The 24417-nt window shown below is 40.4% G+C and overlaps 1 protein-coding gene across 5 annotated transcripts in view; it reads right to left on the bottom strand.

Annotated features, from left to right (window-relative positions):
• Lrba (LPS responsive beige-like anchor protein) overlaps positions 1-11769 on the bottom strand; it is a 561457-nt gene extending 549688 nt beyond the window's left edge. For 3 of the 5 annotated variants that reach the window (XM_027392998.1, XM_027392999.2, XM_035452023.1), the window contains exon 1: positions 10632-10847. In XM_027392998.1, coding sequence (XP_027248799.1) covers positions 10632-10847 — 216 coding nt within the window. Of the gene's footprint in view, positions 1-10631; positions 11071-11371; positions 11497-11630 lie in introns of those variants that run through there. The other 2 variants (XM_027392996.2, XM_027392995.2) reach the window with 2 other exon arrangements.
• Positions 11770-24417: the final 12648 nt, after the last annotated feature.

Below are 24417 nucleotides of genomic sequence, written 5' to 3' on the forward strand. Positions count from 1 at the left end.
ACACTACATACACAGACATACAAAAACACAGGTGAGCTACATAATGATGCAAGCCCATAATGCTAGTGCCAATTTTTTCCAGACAGGGTTTCTCTGTGTAGCTTTGGAGCCTATCCTGGCACTCACTCTGTAAAACAGCCTGAAGAGCCTGCTTTTAAAAGAAATAGAAATTAAGGTCATAACTTAGTGGTACACTGCTTGCCTAGCCAGAAAAGCCTGGATTACATATGAAAGAAGAAACAAATGGGCGATAAGAGAGGAGATAAGTAGGGATGGGGACAGAGAAGGACAGGAAAGAAGGGCAAGTTGTCTGGCAAATATCTTTCAAATGAAATATAAAAGAACAAACAAAATACACCTTTATTTACATGACATAGCTTTTGTATAGAAAATAATAAAAACTAGACTTTGTAATACTTACAGTTTATTTAATAAAAAATTAAGATATTTACATTTAACCAAAGTTTTTTTTTTTTAAATGTTGTCCAGGCTGGCTCCAATTTCTAGGCTCAAACAACCTCCAGAACTCAGCCTCCTAAGCAAAAGGGTTCTAAGAGGTATGCCACTACACCCAGCTTTTAGCAAATACTTTCTAAGTGCTAAGCATTATGAACATTTCTAGAGGGACAAAGCAAAATAATTTATGGTTCCTCTACATCAGTGATTCTCAACCTGAGGGTCATAACCCCTTTGTGGTCAAATGACCTTTTCACAAAGGTCACCTGAGATCATTGAAAAACAGATATTTACAATAATGTAATCCATAACAGTAACAAAATTACGGTTATGAAATAGCAACAAAAATAATTTTATCGGCAGGGTCATCACAACAGGAGGAACTATATTAAAGGGTCACAACATTAGGAAGGTTGAAAAACACTATTCTATATATTATAAAGAAAAAAAACTGTATTTAAGCACTTTTATTTCAAACATACAAAAAATACAGCAAGTTTCAGGCCAGACTAAACTATATGAGACAGACCAAAATAAAACATATATCTAAAAAGATATTTTATTTTATAAGACAAATACATTGTAATAGTCATCCAAGTCAGTAAAAGAAATAAAATGCTTACTTACTTACCTTTTAAAAAAAACTATTTTTAATTACCAAACTATTTCTCAATTTGAAATGAAACAATTCAAGTAAGAATAAGATTGCATACTTATAATGCCTAAACTATCAAACAATTACATCTAGAAAATTAAAGTTTAAAATTTCACCAACTCACCATTTCACTTTTATCAACATTAGCAATCCATCTAAATCTACTCATAAGTCACAAAATGTTCATACTCTCTGAACCATTTATTCTTCTTACAGAAATCTAAATGCATAAAAATATCTACAAACAGGGCATGGTGGTATCTATAACCCCAATGTTCAGGAGGCTTAAACGGGAGGATTACAAATTCAAAAAGAAAGACAACTGAAAATTGCTAAAATAGTTAGGAGAAGGTTCAATGAATAAACTGCTGGCTGAGATCCATATAATGGCCAAGAAGATGGGACCACCCACCTGTAATTTCAACTCTCCCAGACTTAGAAGGCAAAGACAAGAACTCTGTAGCAAGCTGGCAAGTTAAGACTAGCCAATAGCTGGGCTTTGGTGGAGCACACCTTTAATTCCAGCCCTCAGGAGGCAGAGGCAGGCGGATCTCTGTGAGTTCAAGGCCAGCCTGATCTTCAAACAGAGTTCCAGGACAGTCTCCAAACTTACAGAAAAACCCTGCCTAGCCAATAGGGGAGCTCTGGTTCTGAGTGAGATCCTACCTCAATGAATGAGGAAAAGAACAAAAAGACTCCCCATGTCAAGATCCAGACTCCATACATCCATGTGAACGTACATACATACACGCTCACAACACAATATACTCATGCCCAAAAAAAAAAAAAATCACTAACTGAAAGAACTAAGTTAATGGAGAATGCTCTATGTTCATGGACTGAGCCAATATTCCCTAAAGTGATCTACAGATTCACCAATCCCTATCAAAATCCCTGTTTGCTAGACAGGCATAGTGGTACACACCTTTAGTCCCACCACTCAGGAGGTGGGGTAGATAGATTTCTCTGAGTTTGATGCCAGCCTCTGTCTATATAGTGAGTTCTGGAACAGCCAGGGCTCTGTGGAGAAAGACCCTGTCTCAAAAAAGAATTAAATTCCTGCTTGCTTTTTCACAAAATCTAATAACCTGAACCTACAATTCACTTGTAAATACAAAGAACCTGGAATAATCAAAATAATCTTGAAAAAGATGAACATAGTAGGAGGGTCACATTCACTATTTCAAAGCTTAATATAAAGCTACAGTAATCAACAAAATTTGAGGATAATGTAAAAGACATACAGATCAATGGAAAATAAATAAACTAGGGATGTAGCTCAGTGGTACAGTCCATGCTTATCAGCACATCTGCACACACAAAACCCTGGATTTCATATACAGCTCTATAACATCGAAATGTAAAACGCAGTGAGCAAGGGAGATAGCTCCATCAGCAAAATGCTAGTCCCACAAACATGTCAAATTGAGTATCATCCCTAACACCCACTTTAAAAAGCCCATCAGTACCAGGTATGATAGTGTACATCTTAATCCCAGCATTCCTGAGATAGAGTCAAGAGGATCTATCTCTCTTAGTCCAAAGCCAGACTGGCCTACATATCAAGCTCCAGGTCATCCAGGACTATATAGTGAGACCCTGCCTAAAGGAAATAAATAAATACCACACCTGTAATCTCATTCTGAGAAGGTCAAGAAAGAAGGATCCCTAGAACTTGCTTGTCAGGTTGCTTGTAGTCTTGCCAAATGGATTCAGTAAAACCATTTTTCAAAAATAAGGTGACCACAGATAAGTGTAACTTGCATCCTCATCAAAGAAGTCACTTTTCTCAGCAGATAGGAACCACTACAGAAAGATGCAACTAATCAAAATGCAGATAACAACCAACTGTGGGGTGTCTAACCCCAACTGATGCATTTACAACAACACAACCCTTGCACCTAAGGCTCAGGGAACATTGCACAAGAGGTAGTGGAAAGAGTCTAAGAGGCAGAAGACCAGTATATCGGCTACAACATGAGTCTTCTAGGTATGACAGGGAAGCCCCAAGAAATGGCAACAGCATGGCTGTTTAAACAAGACCTAAACAATGACAGCACCAGCAGACAAGCCAACATGGATGGGGAAATCGCTTGGTGTCCCATCCCCAGAAAAAGACCTGCTGAGAGACTTTTTCTTCCCCAGAGACAAGCACCCTAAATGTTTATCAATTCCAACAAGTCAGCCTCCTCACCAAAAATATACATATATAAGCAACACTAAACAGACTCAGCAGGTTGCATATGTATGTATGTATGTATGTATGTATGTATATATGTATATGTGTATATATGTATATATATTAATATATGTGTGTGTTCACATACACACATTTGCTCATATACATATATATGTCACAATAACAAAGAATAAGAGACCATTAATTTGAAATGGAACAAGGGGGTTAAGCATGGATGGAAAGAGCTGGATGGAAGCAAAATGGGGGAGGGGTGCAAATAATAAAATTAAATTTTAATTTTAAAAAAATCTGGTGTCTGAAAAAAAGAACATCACAAGTTGGACAACAGTTGAAGAAGATATGCAACCCTCAATTTCTGACCTCCATGCATACAAATACAAGTATACATACGTGCACCTGCATGCACATGCACACATACAGACACACAAAATTTTTAATGAAAACAAAAAGTCAGCCGGGCGGTGGTGGCACACGCCTTTAATCCCAGCACTCGGGAGGCAGAGGCAGGAGAATCTCTGTGAGTTCGAGACCAGCCTGGTCTATAAGAGCTAGTTCCAGGACAGCCTCCAAAGCCACAGAGAAACCCTGTCTCGAAAAAACCAAAACAAAAAGTCAAGACAGGTATTTACACTTACAGTCAACTGAGTTTCAGCAAAGGCAAGAAGACAGAAAATACTAAGAATAGCTTTTCAACAAATAGCAATGAGACAATCAGATAACCACATACAAAAAAAAAAAAATCACATCCTACATAAGTTAACTCAAAATTGATCACAGGCTAATTAAAAATTTTAAGTCAGCCAGGTGGTGGTGGCGCACGCCTTTAATCCCAGCACTCAGAAGGCAGAGGCAAGCAGATCTCTGTGAGTTCGAGGCCAGCCTGTTCTACAAAGTGAGTGCCAAGACAGGCTCCAAAGTTACAGAGAAACCCTGTCTAGAAAAAATAATAATAATAATAATGTCTTGAGATATTGGTTGGAAAGTTCTATAAATTGACTTAAAAGAACAGCTTAAGCTCATCAGCCCATTTCACTGGTCAATGGTCCAATTAGTTCAGGACAGACACTCTGCCAAAAGATATGAATAATGACACCAATTGTCCCAGCACCCTATCTGGTAACCAACCATACAAAAACTTGAGAGGAATATACCAGACTGAAGCTAAAATCAGGAAAAGTAAAACAGAAACAAAATGAAGCTGCTACTTGAAATCTTGCCCTACCTTTGGACTCCAGATAAATAATTCCATAAATCCTTTTATTATGCTTAAAGCAGTTGAGTTTTCCTTTTTTGGCGGGGAGAAGCTGGTTTATTAAGACAGGTTTTCTCTGTGTAACCGTGACTGCCTGGAACTTTCTTAGTAAACTGGACTATCCTAGAACTCAGAAATCTGCTTGCCTCTGTCTCTCCAGTGGTGGGATTAAAGGCATACAACACCATGCCCACCAACAGTTGAATCTTCTATCACTAATACCAATTACAAAAAGATCATTAACAAGAATGTTTATAGAGTCGATTACTCTTAATCCTTAAATGTGTGGTTACAGGTACTATATAGGAAGTAGTCTACAGACTATCGTGACAATAAAAACCCACTGGATGAGTATAGTAAAGTTCATATAAGAGATTGAAAAGTCCTAGTCCTAGATTGAGTGAGAGACCCTGTCTCGAATGAATAAGGCTGAAGGTAATAGAGCAGGATACCCAAGATCCTCCCGACGAGTGTGCTCAGGAGCATATGCACCTGTGTACAGACACATACACCACACACACATACACACACACACCTGTGTACAGACACACACACCATACACATACACACACACATTATGCACTTATATAGTCCAACTATATAACCAACTATGGATTTATATATTCCATATAAAATTTTGAACATTATAATTTCTATTTTTAAAGTTTTTTTAATCTAAATTCCTAATTTTTTCCTCCAAAAATTAAAGATGCACAAAACCATTGAGTTCACATTACTGCAAAACAATAATCAGCTAGAATAGAATAGCTGCTGCCTACTAAGTCCACAAAGGGTATTCTGTACAGTCAATAAAAACATTTATTTAATACCTAGTTCCTCTATTGTTGAAAATGCATGCCAATTGCTAAACAGTAGATAATAAAAATCATATTCCATTTCTCAAGCTGTAAAATTTAAATTAAATATTATAGGCTGTGCATAGAGCTGTTATTATATACTTGTAATCCTAGTACTCAGGAAGATGAAGTAGGAGGATCTCAAATTCAAAACTAGCCTAGTCTACACAGAAAGTTCTAGCTCAGCATTGCTATATATTACATAGGGAGGATCTGTCTCAATAAATAAATGGGGGGGGGTGACAGAAATCTACTGGACATGATAGCATATATTTTTAACCCCAGCAGAAGCAAGTAGATCTCTGTGAGTTTGAGGCCAACCTGTTCTATAGAATGAGTTCCAGCCGGGCGTTGGTGGCGCACACCTTTAATCCCAGCACTCGGGAGGCAGAGGCAGACGAATCTCTGTGAGTTTGAGACCAGCCAGGATGGCCTCCAAAGCCACAGAGAAACCCTGTATCAAAAAAAAGAAAAAAAAAAAAAAAAAAAAAAAAAAGAGTTCCAGTACAGTCAGGACTACATAGAGAGCCCCTGTCTAGAAAACCCAAAAATAGGGGTGAAAGGTGTCAACTTGACTACATTTCGAATTAACTAAAACCCAAAAATGAAGGGTATACCTGTGGGGGGGGGGGGTTGCTTAATTTGAAGTGGAAAGATCTACTTCTAATCCAGATATTTGAGGCAGGAGGACACACCTTTAATTCAGACTTCTTGAATTAGAAAAACCCAACTGTAATCTGGGCCACATCTTCTGCTAGAAGCATATAAAGGACATGGAAGAAGGAAGCTTTGCTCTTTGCCTGCTTGCTCTCACCTCGACAGCAGTTCCATTCCTTCAATAGCATCAGAGCCTACTTCTTCAGGATTCTGGAGTTTACTGAAGACAGCTAAGAAATCTAGCTTCATGAACTAATCAACAAGTGGATTCTTGGACCTTCCATTTATAGGTAGCCATTGTTGGACTGGTTGGACCACAATCATTCCAATAAATCTCCTTTATATATATAAAAAGATTCATTCTATAATTTCTGTTACTCTAGAGAACCCTAATACAAGATCCTATCTGAAAAATAAATAAATAAATAAATAAATAAAGATATCATGAAAACATTTGTCAGCAGCCTGAGAGAAACACTATTCTTTTTATTGTTGTTTGTTTTGTTTTGTTCAAACACGGTTTCTCTGTGCAGCTCTGGCTGTCCTAGAACTCTCTGAGATTTGGAGATCCACCTGCCTCTGCCTCCAGGCTTTTTCAACAGATCTGTCACTGAACTTGGAACTGATGGACCAGCGGGAATTCCTTGTGCCTCCACCTTCCTAGCACTGGGGTTACAGGTACATGTCTTCCATGCTGGTGTTGGGGACTGAAGTCTGAAGTCTGATTTTTACGCTTGCATGGCAAACACATTGCTGATAAAGACATCACCTCTAATCTGAACTTTTTCTTTCTTTCTTCCTTCCCTTCTTCCTTTTTCCTTTCTTTTCTTTTTTTAAGAGAGGTCCTCATTATGTATTCCGACCTGGTCTGGATCTCTCTATGTAGAGCAGGCTGACTTGAAACTTTCTATGTAGACCAGATGGGGCAAAAACTTGTTGGAATCCTCCTGCTTCTGCCTCCTGCATGCTGGGATTATAGGTGTGTACCACTATGTAGTGGCAAGTTCCACCAATAGACTTGAGGAAATGGCCTTAGGGTGTGGCTTCAGTGTGCCGACATGACCCGACATAAGGAAGAGGAGGAGCCTCACTCTGTCTCTCTCTTGGGTTGTGGTTTGAGCATCCTGCATCACAGACCCTGTGCCTCCTGGGGCAGAGACCTGGGCGGTTATTTACCATCGTTGTGTGAGTGCTCCCAAAATAAATATCTGTTAGTCTTTATTCCAGTGTTCGTGACCTTCCTTTCACCCACCATCACCACTATGCCTGGTAACTAACTTCTTTTATTTATTTTTTTATTCATTCATTCATTCATTCATTCATTCATTCATGTTTATTTTATGTGTATCACTGTTCTGCCTGCATGTATGTCTGTATGAGGGTTTCGGATCTCTTGGAGTTGGAGTCACAGAGGAGGAGGAACTGTCTCAGATCTAAGGCAACCCCTATGTGGGCTGTCATATGGGTGCTGAGAATTGAACCTAGATTTTCTGGGAGAGGAGCCAGTGCTCCTAACCACTGAGACATCCCTCCAGCCCCCTAGTGTTTTTCTTAACAATACATTTAATTAAAACTTCCAAAATTGTGAAAAGTTGGAAGCAAGCAACAGAACATGAGACATATATATATATATATATATATATATATATATATATATATATGTCAGGAAATTACAGCAGTGTAAGCACTGTGAGCCTTCATCTATAAAGAGTCTTGGCCCAGCAGTGGTGGTGCACACCTTTAATCCCAGCACTCAGGAGGCTCAGGCAAATGGATCTCTGTGAGTTCAAGGTGAGCCTAGTCTACAGAGTGAGTTCTAGGACAGCCAGAGCTACAGAGAAACCCTGTCTCAAAAAACAAAACAAAACCAAAGTCAAGGGTCTACTAACCCATAGTACACAAAGCAACACAAACAAGAAAAGAAATTCTGCCTCACCAAGGTGGAAGGAGAAAACCAACACCCAAAATCTGCCCTCTGACCTCCATACCCATGTCATACCATGCTCACCTACACTTACACACACACACAATAATAATAATAAATAAAATATTTTAAATAAATAAATAAAATGGAGAAGCAATTGAGGATGACACCAAACATCAACCTCTAGCCTACACACATACATACACACACCAGCACACACAGACAAACACATACATATGAATTTAAGAAAAGGAAAGAAAAGAAAAAAGTTAATAATCAACTTTCTGCATAGACTGAATGAGAAACCAATTATTTGAAGAACTAAAACAATTATGTCCAGTTTTAAGGTCTTTTTAAAGCAATATTGTAGAAAGCTTTTTGAAAGTTAGACAAAAAGGAGTAATACCCATTGGTGAAGGTTTAGCCATGAATATTTATCAAGATGAATGATTGCTGTCTCCTTGAGGAAGGCAATACCTAAGGTACAAAAAAAGCTGCTTAGATATGAAAACAACTCCACACCAATTCATGTGACATATATATTCCTGAAAAGACTAAGCCTAAGAAGCTCGGTTTCCTCATCTTTGAAATGACACATATGTATTAGAAGAGTGATTCAGAAAAGACTTCAATAATAAAGCTACCTGGCCCAGCACCTAGCCCAGAATAAATGGTTCCTCCTTGGAATAGAATTACAACTCACACTATATCCACTAGGATTAGGCACAGCAAAAGTAACGATGAGATGAACTAGCTGGGCTACCAATGCTTTAGTTCCCATAATTTCCTTAGATCCCATATTTTAATCATAAAACTACTCTAAAGGAGTATAAAGACAAGGAACTGCCATCTACTCCTCTCAGCCACTCTCCCCATGCTACTCAAAGAAGGAATGCTGGAGAAGAGGAAGAGCCATGGGACAGACTTTCCATCTTTCTACCCTGCCACTGACTACACTAGAAACATGCAATTATGAGTGACCTAACCTTAAAGTCTTTATCAGGCCTACCCTTCAGCAAACTACTAATATAGAATTTAAACTGTCTTTAATGCTAAAAATGAAAGTGATACCTGTTTGATCATCCACCCCAACACAGCACACTATAAAGAATAGAGGAGTTTCAATCTTCCCGCCAAAGAATGTACTGTTTTCACATACAAAAACAACTAAGTATGGACTATATCACTACCAGATTTCTGTTTCCCATCCACAGTACATTAAATTCAGAAAAAGAAACCAAAAAAAAAAAAAAAAACCCTCAAGTTTTTTAAGGTAATGGATAGATGGATTCATGTTTTATCTGAAAACTCACTGTTGAAAGTTCCAAACACACAAAAGATCCCCAAAATGTTGAAGCTGCATGATGGAAACCAGAGTTCACTGTACTATTCAGTGTTACATATATTTGCTCATTTCCATAATATATAGTTTCAAGATGCATGTATGAATGTGTCTGCCAGTATTTATATCTAAAGTGACAATACAATAATCCAATAGAGAAATAAAATATGGTTTAAAGTTTTTGTGCTTCAAAAGTAAGTGAATTCCACCTACCTATTTTGTCATTCTAGAATCTGAATTGCACATGACTACTAGTTAAAGGCCTAATGAAGGAAATAATTGACTGGAGTAAAACAAGTCTAACCATGAACACATAGAGGAAAAGAATGACTGCTAAACAGTTACTACAACTATTACACATTCATATTTGGTACCACATATGATCTTCTAACACTAGTTGAGTCAAAGAGAGGAAATTATTTCAAAGCCAGATTCCATTTTGATTCTTTTTAGTTGATAATCTACAGGGAGCTAAAAAGTATAAAAAGCCTCCACTAAAGGTAATTTCTAAGAGTAGAGGGGAGGAAAGAAAAAGTATCTCAGATCCACTTAAAATAACAGTCATAGCCTACCACAGTATAATCAGCAACTTCCAATGACGAAGGGTGTTTTACCGATACACACAAATATACAAAAACATAAAGCTCATACTATGGTTGCCTCAGGCCTATTTCAAACCTGCATTGGATTATCACAAGATTACTTTAAGTATAACCCAAAATTCACTCCAAAATTTAACCTTTGCTAGTTCTTTCTAAAACTAGCTAAAATTAAAAATATTGCTTTGCAATGTTAGCCTCTTAATAACACTATGAACATGAATTTTGTGTTTAGAACTATAGCAAAAGATAACTTATGGGGACTTATATTAGCTCCCAAGTCCAAAAAAAAGTCACTTATTTAAAATGTTAAAGAGAGATGCAGGCTTAAAACATACACTCAAAGGGGGAAAAATTATAGCCAAATCCTCCATTGAACACCTGACACCCCTACACACACACACACACACACACACACACACACACACACACACACACACACACACTTCCACACCAACACTTGCTTCCTTAGCACAAAAGTGATCTGTTCATTCAAAACCTGAAGTGTCAAACTTTGCATAATTCTCTTTAAACTGAAATACAAGTAATTGTTTCATTTAGGTCAAGTGGAGTTTTGTGTCTCTCTGTGGAAAAAGCCATTAGTTTGAGTGAAGCACATGACCCCAGCTTCGTCTTGTTCCCCAACTCACCGAGAAAAGTATATGCTTATAAAATATTTATCTACTTACCAGGTTAAAGACAGTTTCTACAATATCCCTATTGGACACTTCTCCAACTTCAACCAACCCCGACAGCACGGCGAATTTCATTCTGATGCCCCTGATGGGGAGCCCCGGCTTCAGAGACAACGCACCCCCTTCCGCAGGGGTTTCTTCTGTCCCTCCACCTCCCCCGTCATCACCTGTTGGTGGCCGGGAAGGGGCACGATTGTCTTCACTAGCCATTACTAGTTCCCGAGAAAGGACAACTCAGAGTCACCCTGGGCCAGTCGCTGCACTAACAGGAGGAGGCACAACACACGCAGACGCTAAAGCAAAAGGGGTTTCTGTTCCAACTTGAGGAGAAACCCCGAAAGCAGTTGATGTGGAAAGTCCTTGGCGTCGCCCTCCTCCTCTTGGAGAATATTTGTCCAATCTCTCTCCCGGAGGCTGACAACAACGCCAAACCCTATTGGAAGATTAAACATATGTTAAATAGGCTAGGTCTGTCGTGGGATTTTTTAGGGAGGAGAGGGAAATAGTTACTGTCTGTCAAATAAGTTACTAAAGGCACCCCGGGGCCAGCCGGCCGCTCCTCCCGGGCTCCAGAGCCCGTTCTGGCGAAGGCGGGTCCTGCAGGCCCGCGGGCAGGTCCCCTCCTCCCCCACCCCGCGCAGGTGGTGGGCGCAGGCAGGTGCACCGCGGGGAAACTGTCGCGGGGGCCAGGAGGGGACCCCCCGCGACCACTGAGGTACAAAGTTCCTCCTCACCCCGAGACTCCGGCCTCGTCCTCACCCCCCGCCGCCGGGGCGCAGAGAGACGGAGGTGGCGGCGGAGATCCAGGGCAGGAAAAGGCGGGGGAAGGGGGCGGTGATTCTCCTCAGCGCTCGGCCCAGGGGGAGGAGTAGAGCACCTCCAGCCCGGCACCTGAGCTTCTCTGAGGAGAGGAGGGGAGGTGTGTGCTGGGGCGGGAAGGCAGGCCCGACGCGACTGCGAGGAGAGGAGGGGAGGAGGGAAAGGTCAATGCACCTGGTCGCAGCCTCCAAGTTTTCCCTAGTCCGCTCCCGCGGAGCCCGCGGAGCCCGCGGCTGCCTACAACTCCATGGTTTGCCTAGGCCGCCCCACCCCCGCGCTCAACCCTGCTCAAGCAGCTACTGCAGGCGCTAGCCACGCCGCGACTCGCGCTGCTGCGGGGGCTGAGGATGCTACTGCCACGGATCGCCCAGCCGAAGCGCGCGGGACTGCCCCTGTGCCCACTGAAGCTGCTCCCCGCCGCCATGACAGCGCCGAGGGCTGCCCGGCGCGGCGTGCGCGTGCGCGAGCGCGCGGGGCGGTGGGGCGAGCAGGCGCCCGGGCGGAGGCGGCCGCGAGGCTGAGCTGGGGGACGTGCGGGCGGGCGGGCCCGGGAACCGCGAGTCAGGGAGCCGAGCACGCGCTTCCCGGAGCGGGCCGCGCGGGAGGGGGCGGGAGGGAGGGAGGGCGCGCGCCCGCCCGCCGCGGGAGCGCGCTGCTCAGGTAGTGCCGCCGCCGGCTTTTCCCGCGGCAGTCTCTCGCCCAGACCTTGCTTCGTGGAGCGCAGAGGCAAGTGCTGTGACTCTACGGCAGGTCTCTGGGTGCCCGGGGAGCCCGCCCCGCGTTGCCAAGGTGTCCTCTTGTTGGACTTGGAGGAGGCCACCTGAGGGACCTGGGAGTCGTTGAGGTGGCGGTGCGGGAGCCTCCCGGGAGCAGTCCCCACCCCTGACTGCGCTCAGCTGCTGCTCGCCCGCGGCGCTGGCGGTGCCTGAGAAAGATTTCCACTGGGAAGCCCGGGCAGCTGCCACGGGCTACGAGGGGAGGGACGGCGACAGGGAGGATTCCTTGCCTCGCAGCTGCCGCCCCAGCAAAGCTCGCCCACATTCTAAGGAGGAGAGGATTCATTCCTGAGACAGCTGCTCAAAGCAGTGGAGGCGGGATTCACTGGGCCCTGAAACTGGGAAGGGGGGACTTCCTCTCAATTTTCAAATGTGAAAGTTTGCCTCATTCTTGGATTGCTTAAGAAAAAAAAATAATAATAAGGATTTGAAGCCAGTACAAATTGTCATAGTCTAATACTGTCATTCTGTTGCCCGTCACTGCTAACGGCAAAGCATTAATCCTAGTGCATTAGTTTAAAAAAAAAATAGCATAGGGGAAGCAGTTTTTCAACCTATTAGTATTCTCTTGGATAAGACTTTAAAGTACATGTTTAAAATACTCACCGGTTCCTAAAATGAAAGCAAAGCAAAAGACCAGACCACGTGAAAGGAAATACTTTGAAGGAATCCAAAAAAAAAAAAAAAATTAGATTGATTTGAGAAATTAAATATTTACTGGAAAAGGAGTTATTTGAAATATCCTTGAAAAGGAGAGTGGATCTTAACTATCATATGGATATTTGAGAGAAGCAACATCAGAAAAGATTCTAGCAAAGAAGTGTCCTTAGTATTACACATTTTTTCAAATACTCAAAAAAAGTGCTTTTTAAAAGGAATTCGGTTGCCTCAAAAAAATGGGTTTGCATATTCCCAAGATGAGGCAGACATTTTTCTGATTCTGCAAATTGCTGGCTTGTGAGCTTTTAGGGTTAAAGGTAACATAGGTGGCCTCCTGATGCTGAGACCCCTGAAAAAAAAAAAAAAAAAAAAAAAAAAAAAAAAAACCACCTCAGATCACAGTAAGTCTGAAGTAGTGTCCCTGCAGGATGGAGAAAACTTACTTGGCCTTTCACACCCCTCTATTTTGAATGTGGGAGGCATAACTAAGCCATCAAAACCTCTGGTAAGATTTTGCTTCCTTGGATTTGAGCAGATAGTTTAATTAGTTTCTAGTTTATAGGCACTAATAATTTGTTGGATGAATACCTTCGAATAAAAGAAGCAGATGGCAAGAATAAAAATGCCCACGTTGTTATGGTCACAGTTACACAGTCTCAAGGATCTGGGCTAAGGTTTGTGAATTTTTGAGATTATTGTTTTAGCTGGGAAACAAAAGTAGATACAAGACACCTACCTAATTATTTCAAGCTTTATCATTTCCCAGCTTTATTTTTCCACCTCCTGCTTGTCTCTGGAGATTCACTGCAGAAAGAAGCATAATAAAAGCAGAAGAGGAAACTTTGGGCTAGCCCAGCCCTGGCTAAAGTACAATCCCTGTAGATTGCCGTTTAGATGTACAATATACTGAGGGATGTTTTGGGCTAAACTATCTGCCCATCAGTTCATAAGCTCTTTAACAAGACTGTACATTGTAAATACTCTGTGTATGCTATACTATGTGGATTGAATCAAACACTGAACTTACTTGCTTTAATTTTTCTAGACCTGAAGGCCTTTGCTACCATTTGAAGTGAGGAAAATTCTGTTATAAATGGATATTTTTTTATCTGAAAAGGCCTTATCAGTTCTATCTTTGCTGTTACTAGTGGAAGTCTGTCTAATCATATGGGCCATCAACAGCTACCTTTGTAGTGCCTTTTGAGCTTTCTCTACACACAAAAGGATTGGGGAGGAGAGAAAATGCGGAAGGATGAGGAAAAAAAGATAAAAGAAAAGGGGGGAGATAAAACTTACCTTCTGGAAAGCCAAGTCCCCCTTTCTTATTGCCATCCAGTTTATATCTATCTGATACCAACATATTGGAATTAAGTCCAAAGATTTTTTTATAATTTTCCTTATCTTAAGCATATATTAAAACTATAGCAGAAAACAAAAGAAACAGAGAGAAGTTGGGTGTGGTAGTTAGCCTACAATTCCAGCTGAGGCCTGATGATCATAAATTCAAGGTCTACCTAGACACCTGAATAAAACCTTATCTCAAAAAAAAAAGAAGTTATAGGAGGGTTGGAGGGGCTAGTGAATTGACTCAGAAGTTAAGAGCACTTGTTACCACTTGTTAAGATGGGGATCAGTTCCCAGCACCCACATGGTAGCTCACAACCATCTGTAACTCTAATTCCAGGGGATCTGACACCCTCTTCTGCCCTCTGTGGGCACCAAGCATGCATGTGATATATGTACAAATGTGCAAATCAAACAATCATACATACAAAATAATAACAATAATTGTTATTCTTAAGAGGTTGGGAATGTATGTAGTTTGATGGTAAAGAATGCTTGCCTTAGCATGTGTGAGGTCCTCGGTTCAGTCCCCAGTGGGGAGAGGGAGAGGCAGAGGGAGAGGGAGAGAGAAAGAGAGAGAGAGAGAGAGAGAGAGAGAGAGAGAGAGAGAGAGAGAGAGAGAAGAGTGAATTCAGAACAGGAAGCTTTCTGCATAACTCAGAAGAACTCAAGCAAAAAGAATGTAATTTCATACTGAAATCAAGATTAGTGATCTATGAACTCTTACCTACATACAAAAAAAGAGAACAGAGATGGGATGGAATTTTCTCTTATCAGGACAACAATCCACTCAATTGTAACTTCTCAGCACTTTGTAAATATATAAGTTAAATGATAACTTATAAGGGAAATACAATCTATGTTATTGGCAAGGTACATGTGTATGGCTCTGGATTTTGAATTTTAACTATTCTTTAGCATAACTTAGGAAAGCATAGACTGAAATTCTTGTTTCTAATTTGCTTCCTCTTGTGAGAAAGTCAAACATCTTTTAAATGATTTCTTGAATTTTGGGGGGACTTTCATACATGGGTACTGGGTTTACATTGTTTCCATCTCTCCCTTTTCCTTGCAACTCTTCAAATGCCTCCCTCTCACTCTCTATCAAATTTAAGACCTTTTCTTCTTTAATAATTGCTGCTCGAGGCAGACACCCACAGCTAAACACTGAGCTGAACTCTGGAATCTAGTTACAGAGAAGGAGGAATGATGAGCAAAGGGGTCAAAACCAGACTGGAGAAACCCACAGGGACAGCTGACCTGAACAAGGGGGAACTCATGGACCCCAGACTGATAGCTGGGAAACCAGACCCCCTGAGTAAGGATATCAGTTTAGAGGTCTGGGCGATCCAAGGGGCCATTTTGTTCATAAGTAATATGTAAGTAGATAACTCCAAGGCATCTAGAATGCTAAACAAGAACTGTTAGTGAGCTACAACCCTGTAACCACTGCAATTTATATGAGTGCATATCACTAGAGTAACTAACTGCATCTATCAGTTATATCCCAAAATCCTTGTCCAGTTGAGAGACTAGGACTTCCTCTGAGAAGAGATGTTTACTGTCTATACAAGAAATGAACTGCTTGCTAGTATCCAAGTGGAGGAAAAGATCACTTCTGGGCACTCAGGAGGTAGACCCAGGCTGATCTTCTGAGTTCAAGGTCAACCTGGTCTACAAAGTGAGTTTCAGGACAGTTACACAGAGAAGCCAGGTCTTTGGGGTGGGGAGGGGCACTACTCCTGCATATGGTAGTGTGCTTGGAACAATCTCTTTTAGGATCCAAGCTATTTGAAGAAGCCATGTAGAGAGGTATCAGGGCCCATCAGCCAACATCCCACACTGTTATCTGGCCAACAACCTACTACCTTCCATGTAAATCCATCTTGAATATTTCAGTCTTAGTAAGCTTTGAGAAGACTACAGCCCCAGCAAACACGTGTCAGAATTCATACAGAACCTGTTGACCCACATAGAATTTATCAAAGATAATAGATACATGTTGATTTAAATAACTGGGTCTTCAGTTATTTGTCATCTAGATGGAAGACCAAACATCAGGTAAAACAAATTGGCAAGTTTTGAGTGTGTCACCCTCTCTTTGTTTGTTCAGAGGAAAAACTTTCAAATACTGGTTTCAAAGGCTGGTCAGAGCTATGCTGCAATTCATATTCCCTGTAACTGGGCCTGCACTTTGCAGACAGTGTTAGCACCATTTATTCAGAGACCAAAAGAAGGGTGATATGTGTGGAATCATTTTTGGAGTTATAATGTAGAGGAATTTGGCACTGGGATTTCCTTTCTTGCTAAATGAAACCCATTTCCTTATAGGTACTCCAAATTATTTATGCAGAGAAACATATACATACTCAAACACACTAATTGAAAATTAAGATAGTATTGAGCAAAGGGGATGTGTCACACTAATTTACTGCAGATTCTCAGTGATGTTTAGCACATCAGCAGCAGGCTGCACTTTGCTCTTTAGAATGTATGCTATATGGGAATGGAGGGGAAATGTAGCAGTAGTGTAACTTAGTAATAGAGAGCTGTCTTAATATGTGTGAGAACCTAGGTCCAGTCTCTAGTAACACTCACACACACACACACACACACACACACACACACACACACACACACACGTACACACACGTGTGAGCCTGGGAACAGCAAGTTGTTTATGATTGAACTGGAACTAGAAGTTAAGCTAAAGAGATAGGGCAGACTGTGATAAACTTGGTAAAGGACCAAATTCCATCCTGAGGACAATCATCTATCTACCTTGAAAAGATTCTAAGCAACAAATAAAGTAACAGATTTTTACTATCCTCATAAGGAAATCACTAGACACTTTCAACTTCCACTACACATTTTGGTAAAATTAGTCATTGTATGTTATTGGTGGACTGTAGTTTCACAAAGTACTAGTATGTGCAGTTAGGTGATTCATTTTAAGGCTTTTCCTCAGAAATTTAAGAAAATAAAATATCAATGTCATCTCCTCATAGATACATGCCAAAATATCTTTAGTAAGGAATATGGAAACATAGATGTTGCTTAGCTGTAACCATACACCTAAAACATATACACTATTAATATTGTTGCAGGTAGTTCTAGAAAAGTGCTATGATTGTCATATGAGCAGCTAGCCTCAATCATAGTAAATGCCATCTTGAGTTGTTACAGCCTAATTCAGTGGGTCTTAGTGATGGGTCTTTAGAGTCACCTAGAACCTTTTATAAATCCCAGTGCCTAGACCCATTAAATCAGAATCATGAGCAAGATCCAGACATCAAAATTTTATTACAGCTTCCTGGGCAATTTGTTTGTTAATTTGTCTTTTAGTTTGTTTTGTTTTGTTTGAGGTGGGGTCTTACTATGTAACAATTGGCTAGCCTGTAAATTGCTATGTAGGACAGACTGGTCTTGAACTCAAGGAAAGCTGCCTGCCTCTGCCTCCCAAGTGCTGGGGTTACTTGCCCTAGGTAACTCTTATGTGAGGTAATAACCACTTAGATCATTTATTTTTTATTTGATTTAATAATACCCTTTTGATGACATATATTGTAAAGAGTTTAATGAGATTTCTGTGGGTTTTGTATAGTGGCTTTTGTGTTTTGTTTTTGTATTAGTTTGTAGTCCAGGTCTTGCTACATAGCATAGATTTGCCTCATGTTTCCCATCTTCCATCATCAAGTTTCCAAGTGCCAGGATTACAGTCATGTTTGAACCACTGTACCCAGATTATGAGGATGTGTTGTTGAGGGATTTTGGTTTTTTTAAGCTGAAGTCTTACTCTATTGCCCAGGTTGGTCTTGAATTCCTGGCTTTAGTGATCCTCCTGCTTCATTCAGCCTCCTGAGTAGATGGGACAAGAAGCATGAGGCTAGTGTTATTTAAAATCAACTTGCATGAAGATTTTAATGCACTTACTAAGATTACTAGAAATAACCTACAGTGTCACCAAATCTGGATGGTCTGATTTTTTCTTTTCCTAAAGGCATTAGCTGTCTAAATGAGGACGGAAAGCTGAGAGTCTGTGTAAAGAAGAGAGTACATTTGATAGATTTCATACTAAAGACAACACAACTGTGGTGTGAAACTTTTAAATAACTGATTTCTAAAGCAAATGTAGTTACTGAACTAGAAATGATAATTAACATTATAATTTCCAGAGTGTAAGTGAGATTAGTGGAACTACAGTAGAAGTGGTATGCTGTACAGTAAATTAGAAGGTCTTTGTTCCCCTGCTAAATTAAACCTTCTTTAATAGGTCGCCTGTCAGTAGGACTTTGTGTTTAATCTATTTAAAAATGTATTTTGCTTATGTCATTTTAATTAGATGAGAAAAACGTAATACAGAAAGTAACACTTAGCAGTACCGAAGATCTATTTCTAGTTACATGAGTCAAAACTGTAAAAGCTTGAAAGAAAAACCTAATTCTATGAACTGAGATCTGGGAAAATTAGGTAAGACTAAGCAGTAGAAACAAGTCTAGTCAGCTTCTTCCAGACCGTGACACATGCTCATTTCATCCTGCCTGTGGGTTTCTTTATACATGGATGAGAAGTAAGAAGAGAATTTTATTTCCCTGTTTCTCTATTTTCCCTTAGCCATTATTAACAAGGTGAACAGAATAAGCAAACAGTTTTGTTTATTATTATTGTGCATCTGCATGTGATGCATGCCTGGGGACACAACTGCCTGTTACATTAGATGTGTGATGGACAGAGGACAACTCTGTGGAGCCAGTTCTTTCTATGAGGGTTCTTGGAATTGAACTCAGGTCATCAGGCTTTGTAGCAAATACCCCAAGCTGACCCCAAACAAAAAGGATTTTTTGTTCCTTCGGTTACCAAATATTTGACTGCTAGGAAACAAAAGTGAATTCCTTTTTAGTACTATTAAACTAATTCAGGAAATGTAGATAAATCTTACCTTCACAATAAAAATTATTTTAAAAAAACACATTTCTGGAGTTTTGATTCCAAATTCAGAGATAAGTGTGGCTGGCTGGCTGTGTATGAAGATTACATAGAGATAAACAAAGAATAAGAGCAAAAGCCAGGAACAAACAAGAACAAAAAAGTCAGGCATAGTGGTGCATGCCTTTAATCCCAGCACTTGGAAGACAGAGACAAGAGAATCTCTTGAGTTCTAGGCTAGCCTGGTCTATATAGCAAATTCCATAACAGTCAGGACTATATAAGCAGAACCTGTCTAAAACAAACGACCAAACCAAAAAGAGCAAAAAAGCTGGGTGCAGTCAAATGTTCCTATAGTGCCACCTACTTAAGAGCCTAGAAGTTTGCGACCAGCCTGGGCAACATGGTAAGCTGTCCCTGTCCAAAGAAAATAAGTAAGTGAAGGCACAGATGTACAAACAAGGTAGAAAATGAAAAGGGGAAAATTCAAATATATGCATGTACAGAAGGATGGAATGTGAGTGTGGCCCCTTGCAGATATGTCTCAGAATATATGTATACATACATATGTACCTCTCTCTCTCTCTCTCTCTCTCTCTCTCTCTGTGTGTGTGTGTGTGTGTGTGTGTGTGTGTGTGTGTGTGTAAGTAGTAAGTAGATAGGTCAGAGGACAACTTCTGGTGTCAACACTTTCCTTCTACTTTCTTTGAGACAGGGTGGCTCCTGTTTCCTCTGTGTACACAGACTGGCTGACCCATGAACTTCTGGGGCTCCCATGTCTCTGCCTCCCATCTTTTTGTAGATTTTTTTAATTTTCTGAACTTGACACAGTTAACATTAATTAATTCTTGGGTTTAGGGAGAATTTTTTTGTTTGTATTTCAATAGTTTTGTTCTATAGTGTGACTGATACCTCTTACAATAGGAGCACAGGGATTACTGATATGGAAGCTATTGCGTGGAGGTTTACTTGGGTACCAGAGATTGAAATTCAGTCTCAGGCAGTGCTTTACCCACCAAACTTTCTTCCCCCCTCAAGATATATTTTGATGCCAGCTAGTAAGAGAACTGAGGCAGAAGAATTAAGAGTTCAGGCCATCCTGACAAATTCCAGAATGAAAAAAAAAATGTGCTTTGAAAACAGTAGAACAAACTAAATCCCATGATTTATTAATGTATCATGTGCAAGGGGTGAAGCTGAAAGAAAGAGAAAAGAAGATGTCCCACAGTTTTTTTTCTCCCTTGAGCAATTGCTGGATTGACACTGACTGAAATAGGGATGACTGGGTAAGGCTGAGAAGGGCTGACAGTGAAATCAAGGATAAGCTTCAGTCATTTGTCCTGGCCTGGCTCTTGAAGTCATTTTAAATCATTTATTTTCTGCCTGTAATGTAGATGATAAAGAGACCTATCTCCAGGCCTGCAGATATTTCTAATGTAAAGGTGATAAGTTGTAGAGAAAGTGGAGACTAAGAAAACAGGACACAATGGTGCAGAATACATAGAAAATAAGAAAGTAGAGTCGCCAGAGCCAAAAGAGGAGGAAAATACTCAAGATGTGCTTTTGCCCACTCAGAGTTCTGGGAAGGTGGTACTGACTGATGGAAAAGTATGGGGCATGTCTGCAACAGGCCTGCACTGCATCCCCATTCTTAGGCACACTTCTTACCCTTCCTTCCCAACAACTAGAATAAGTCATGAAATGGGATGATGCATTTGTCATTCTGCTTACTGTATTTCTCTATTGTACTTTAAATACCATCTCAAAAGGAATCCATGCCATTGTTTTGTGACTGTAATCCCAACACTCAGGAGGCTTGAAGATTAGAATCCAGACTAGGATATAGAGTGTGACTCTATTTTTAAAAAACAAAACAAGCCAGGTGGTGGTGGCACATGCCTTTAATCCTAGCTCTCAGGAGGTAGAGGCAGGTGGATCTCTGAGTTCAAAGCCAGCCTGGTCAACAGAGTGAGTTCCAGGAAAGCCAGAGCTACACAGAGAAAGAAAAACCCTGCTTCAAAAAAGAAAAACACAACAACAACAAAAAAGAAGTAATTGGTGTTAACTGTGTAAAGTTTGGAAAATTAAGAAAAGTTACAAAAAAATAAATGGGAACAATAACCCATGCTGTGGAATAATCCTTCTGTATACTGAGTGAATATATGTCACTATGATTGGTTTAATAAGCAAGATGACTGGCCAATAGCTAAACAGGATAAAGTTAGGTAGGAAAGCCAAACTGAAAATGATGGAATAAGGAAGGGCGGAGTCAGAGGAGTTGCCAGCCAGATGCAAAATGAGTCAGACACACAAAATGGGATAGAGGTAAAAGCCAAAAGCCTCGGGCAGCACATAAATTAATAGATATGGATTAAGTTGTAAGAGCTAGTTAGTAACAAGCCTGTGCTATTGGCCAAGCATTTATAATTTATACTACGTCTCCAAGGCAGTTATTAGGAAAGCAGCTGCCAGTTATTTGGGAACAGTTATTTGGGAAAACTCCACTACAAAACCATATCAACACCCAAGAGTAATGGTTCTAAGCCTGGTGTAAGCATGTATTCTGTTTAAAGGGTATGTATTATAAACGAGATGGTTGTAAACAGACTTGAAGCCTGCTTTTTTTACCCTGGGACATTGTATCACTAACATTGCTGTGCCTCTGGCCTTTAAGCATGACTTTAATAACTATAAAGTATTACATGAGATTACTAAACTATGGTTTAGGCTATTGTCTGTTTTACATAATATTTGGCCGTTATTATAAACATTATAAAATTGTATAACAGTTAACTAAGAGCATAGACTTTGGCACCAAACACATTAAGTAAACACTTCTTCTACAACTCATTTTATACATTTGAGAAATTTTTGTTTGGTTGGTTTTTTTTTGGATGGGTTTTGTTGTTGTTATTTTGTTTTCTTGAGAAATGGTCCCAGGTAGCCCATTCTGGCCTCTTGCTTGATGTGCAGCTGAGGATGAGCTTGAACTCCTGATTACAAGGTCTAGTTCGAGGCTGAGTTTCCTACCCTTGCCACTCAAGTGTTGGAATCACAGGCATGTGCCATGACAACTGCTCTAGTGAAATAATCGAATAAGTCATTGAACTTTGCATTTCTTCATCTATAAAATGTTTATACCAGGAGGATTACAGTAAAGCTCCTAGCATGGCAGACTATAGTCAATCAATACATAATAAAAATAAGCCAACTGTATAATAAATAAAGCATAATTAATTATTTTAAGTTTTGGTAAAAAATATGAAAACTATTTTTCTGGTGAATTTGTCTGTTCAGTTTCTTATCTACTGGTGATTAGCATCTGTGACAGTCACAAAAAGTTCTTTGGGTTACAGATCCTATTTATTTCTTAAATCAAAAGAGGTCATTTTTCTTTGTTTTCTATTTCTTTTTCTCCTTCCATTGTTCCTCTCTCTCTCCATCCCTTCTTTCCTTCCTCCCTCCCCTCTCTCTCTGCTGCTGCTGCTGTTGTTAATTTTAGAAGGGCTTGATTGTTTTTGTTTGAGACAGGGTCTCACCTAGTAACCCTGACTGGCCTGGAACTCACTATGTAGACCAGTCACCCTTAAACTCACACTGGGTGCTAGAATTAAAGTGATGTCCACCATGTTTGTTGTTCTTGGTAGTGGATTTCTCTTTGCTTATGAGTAGTCTACCAAGATGACTAGAACTAACAAACCCCAGCACACTGGAACCGGTTTCTTCTCTGCCTGCTCAGGTCCCACTGCTGTCTACTTCATCTCTGCCATCTTTTGCAGGTGAAGGAGAGAAGACTACACCAAGTTCATACCAGAGCTACGAAGAGTAGTTACTGGATTCCCTCTCACCCATCATCAGCCCCATCACCCTAGACCCTTCGTGGAATCCATCACCTGCTCCTAGACCACAAAATTCTATTGATTTCCACTTCAGTGCATCCTTTTGTCCCTGTGTCAGCAATTATTCCAACTTCTTTTGTAGGGAACTCAGCTCTCAACTATGTCCTAATGATTTTTTAATCACTGAAAATCTTTCACGGCCTACATGGGAACTCATGAAATCAAAAGTTTGGTCAGCATTGTTTTAGATGATAATAGCAGCAGTCAAGCTGGGGAGACAGTTCACCAATTAAGAGCACTGACTCTTCTTCCAGAGGACTCAATTCAATTCCCAGCACCCGCAAGGCAGCCAACAACCAGTTCCAGAGGTATATAAAGCGCTATTCTGGCCTTCAAGGGCAATGCATATACATGGTGCACTGGCATACATACACAGAGGCAAATGCCCAAATACATAAGATAAAAAAACAAATCTTTAAAATTAGAAAAAAGCAGCAGCAGCCAAACACCTTCCTCGCCTTTCACTATGCACCCCCCCACCACCAAATAAACACTTATTCTGTGGATTGTTGGCTGTCTGCTGTGATCTCTTTCTACAAGGTTCACTGTGACATGGAAACTTGAGGAAGTGCAGGTACTTTGTTTACACAGCCTTCATTTCTATTTACAAAATTTCTTTGTGGCCTTTGCAAAGCTCTAATCCATTTTACCCCCATTGTTATACCTGTCAATCCAACGCTAACCATTAACCAATAAGCAGGAAAGTCTAAAGTCAGTTTCTGATGGAAGTGGGAGGGACACCCATCAAACTGGTTTGACTGCCTCAAGCCTGATTGATTACCTAGTTTTTTGTTTTTTTTTTTTTTTTTGAGACAGGGTTTCTCTGTGGCTTTGGAGGCTGTCCTCAAACTAGCTCTTGTAGACCAGGCTGGTCTCCAACTCACAGAGATCCACCTACCTCTGCCTCCCGAGTGCTGGGATTAAAGGTGTGCACCACCAACACCCAGCTAAATACCCTAGTTTTAACAAGAAAAATTAAAAAAAAAAAAAAAACTTACAAAATAACACCATTCTGTATTTCCCAAAACTGAAATTGAATTTGGGAGCCATGAACAAGTACCAATCAATACACTTCACCCTCTAGAAATGTATGTATTACATTTATTGTAGTGGGGGAGATGCATATGACAATATAAGTGTACATGTCAGAAGATAACTTGCAAGAGTCAATTCTGCCATGTGTATCCCTGGGATCACATTTAGGTCATCAGGCCTTTGCACAGGCCTTTATCCAAAGAGTTAACCCACTGGTTCAATTTATGTCTTTGTCTTTATGTTTTCATTTGAGACAAGTTCAGGCTAGCCTTGAACTCACTATGTAGTAGGAGATGACCTTGAACTTCTGAGTGCTAGGAT

The sequence above is a fragment of the Cricetulus griseus genome (assembly GCF_003668045.3).
Source record: "Cricetulus griseus strain 17A/GY chromosome 1 unlocalized genomic scaffold, alternate assembly CriGri-PICRH-1.0 chr1_0, whole genome shotgun sequence".
Lineage (NCBI taxonomy): Eukaryota > Metazoa > Chordata > Mammalia > Rodentia > Cricetidae > Cricetulus > Cricetulus griseus.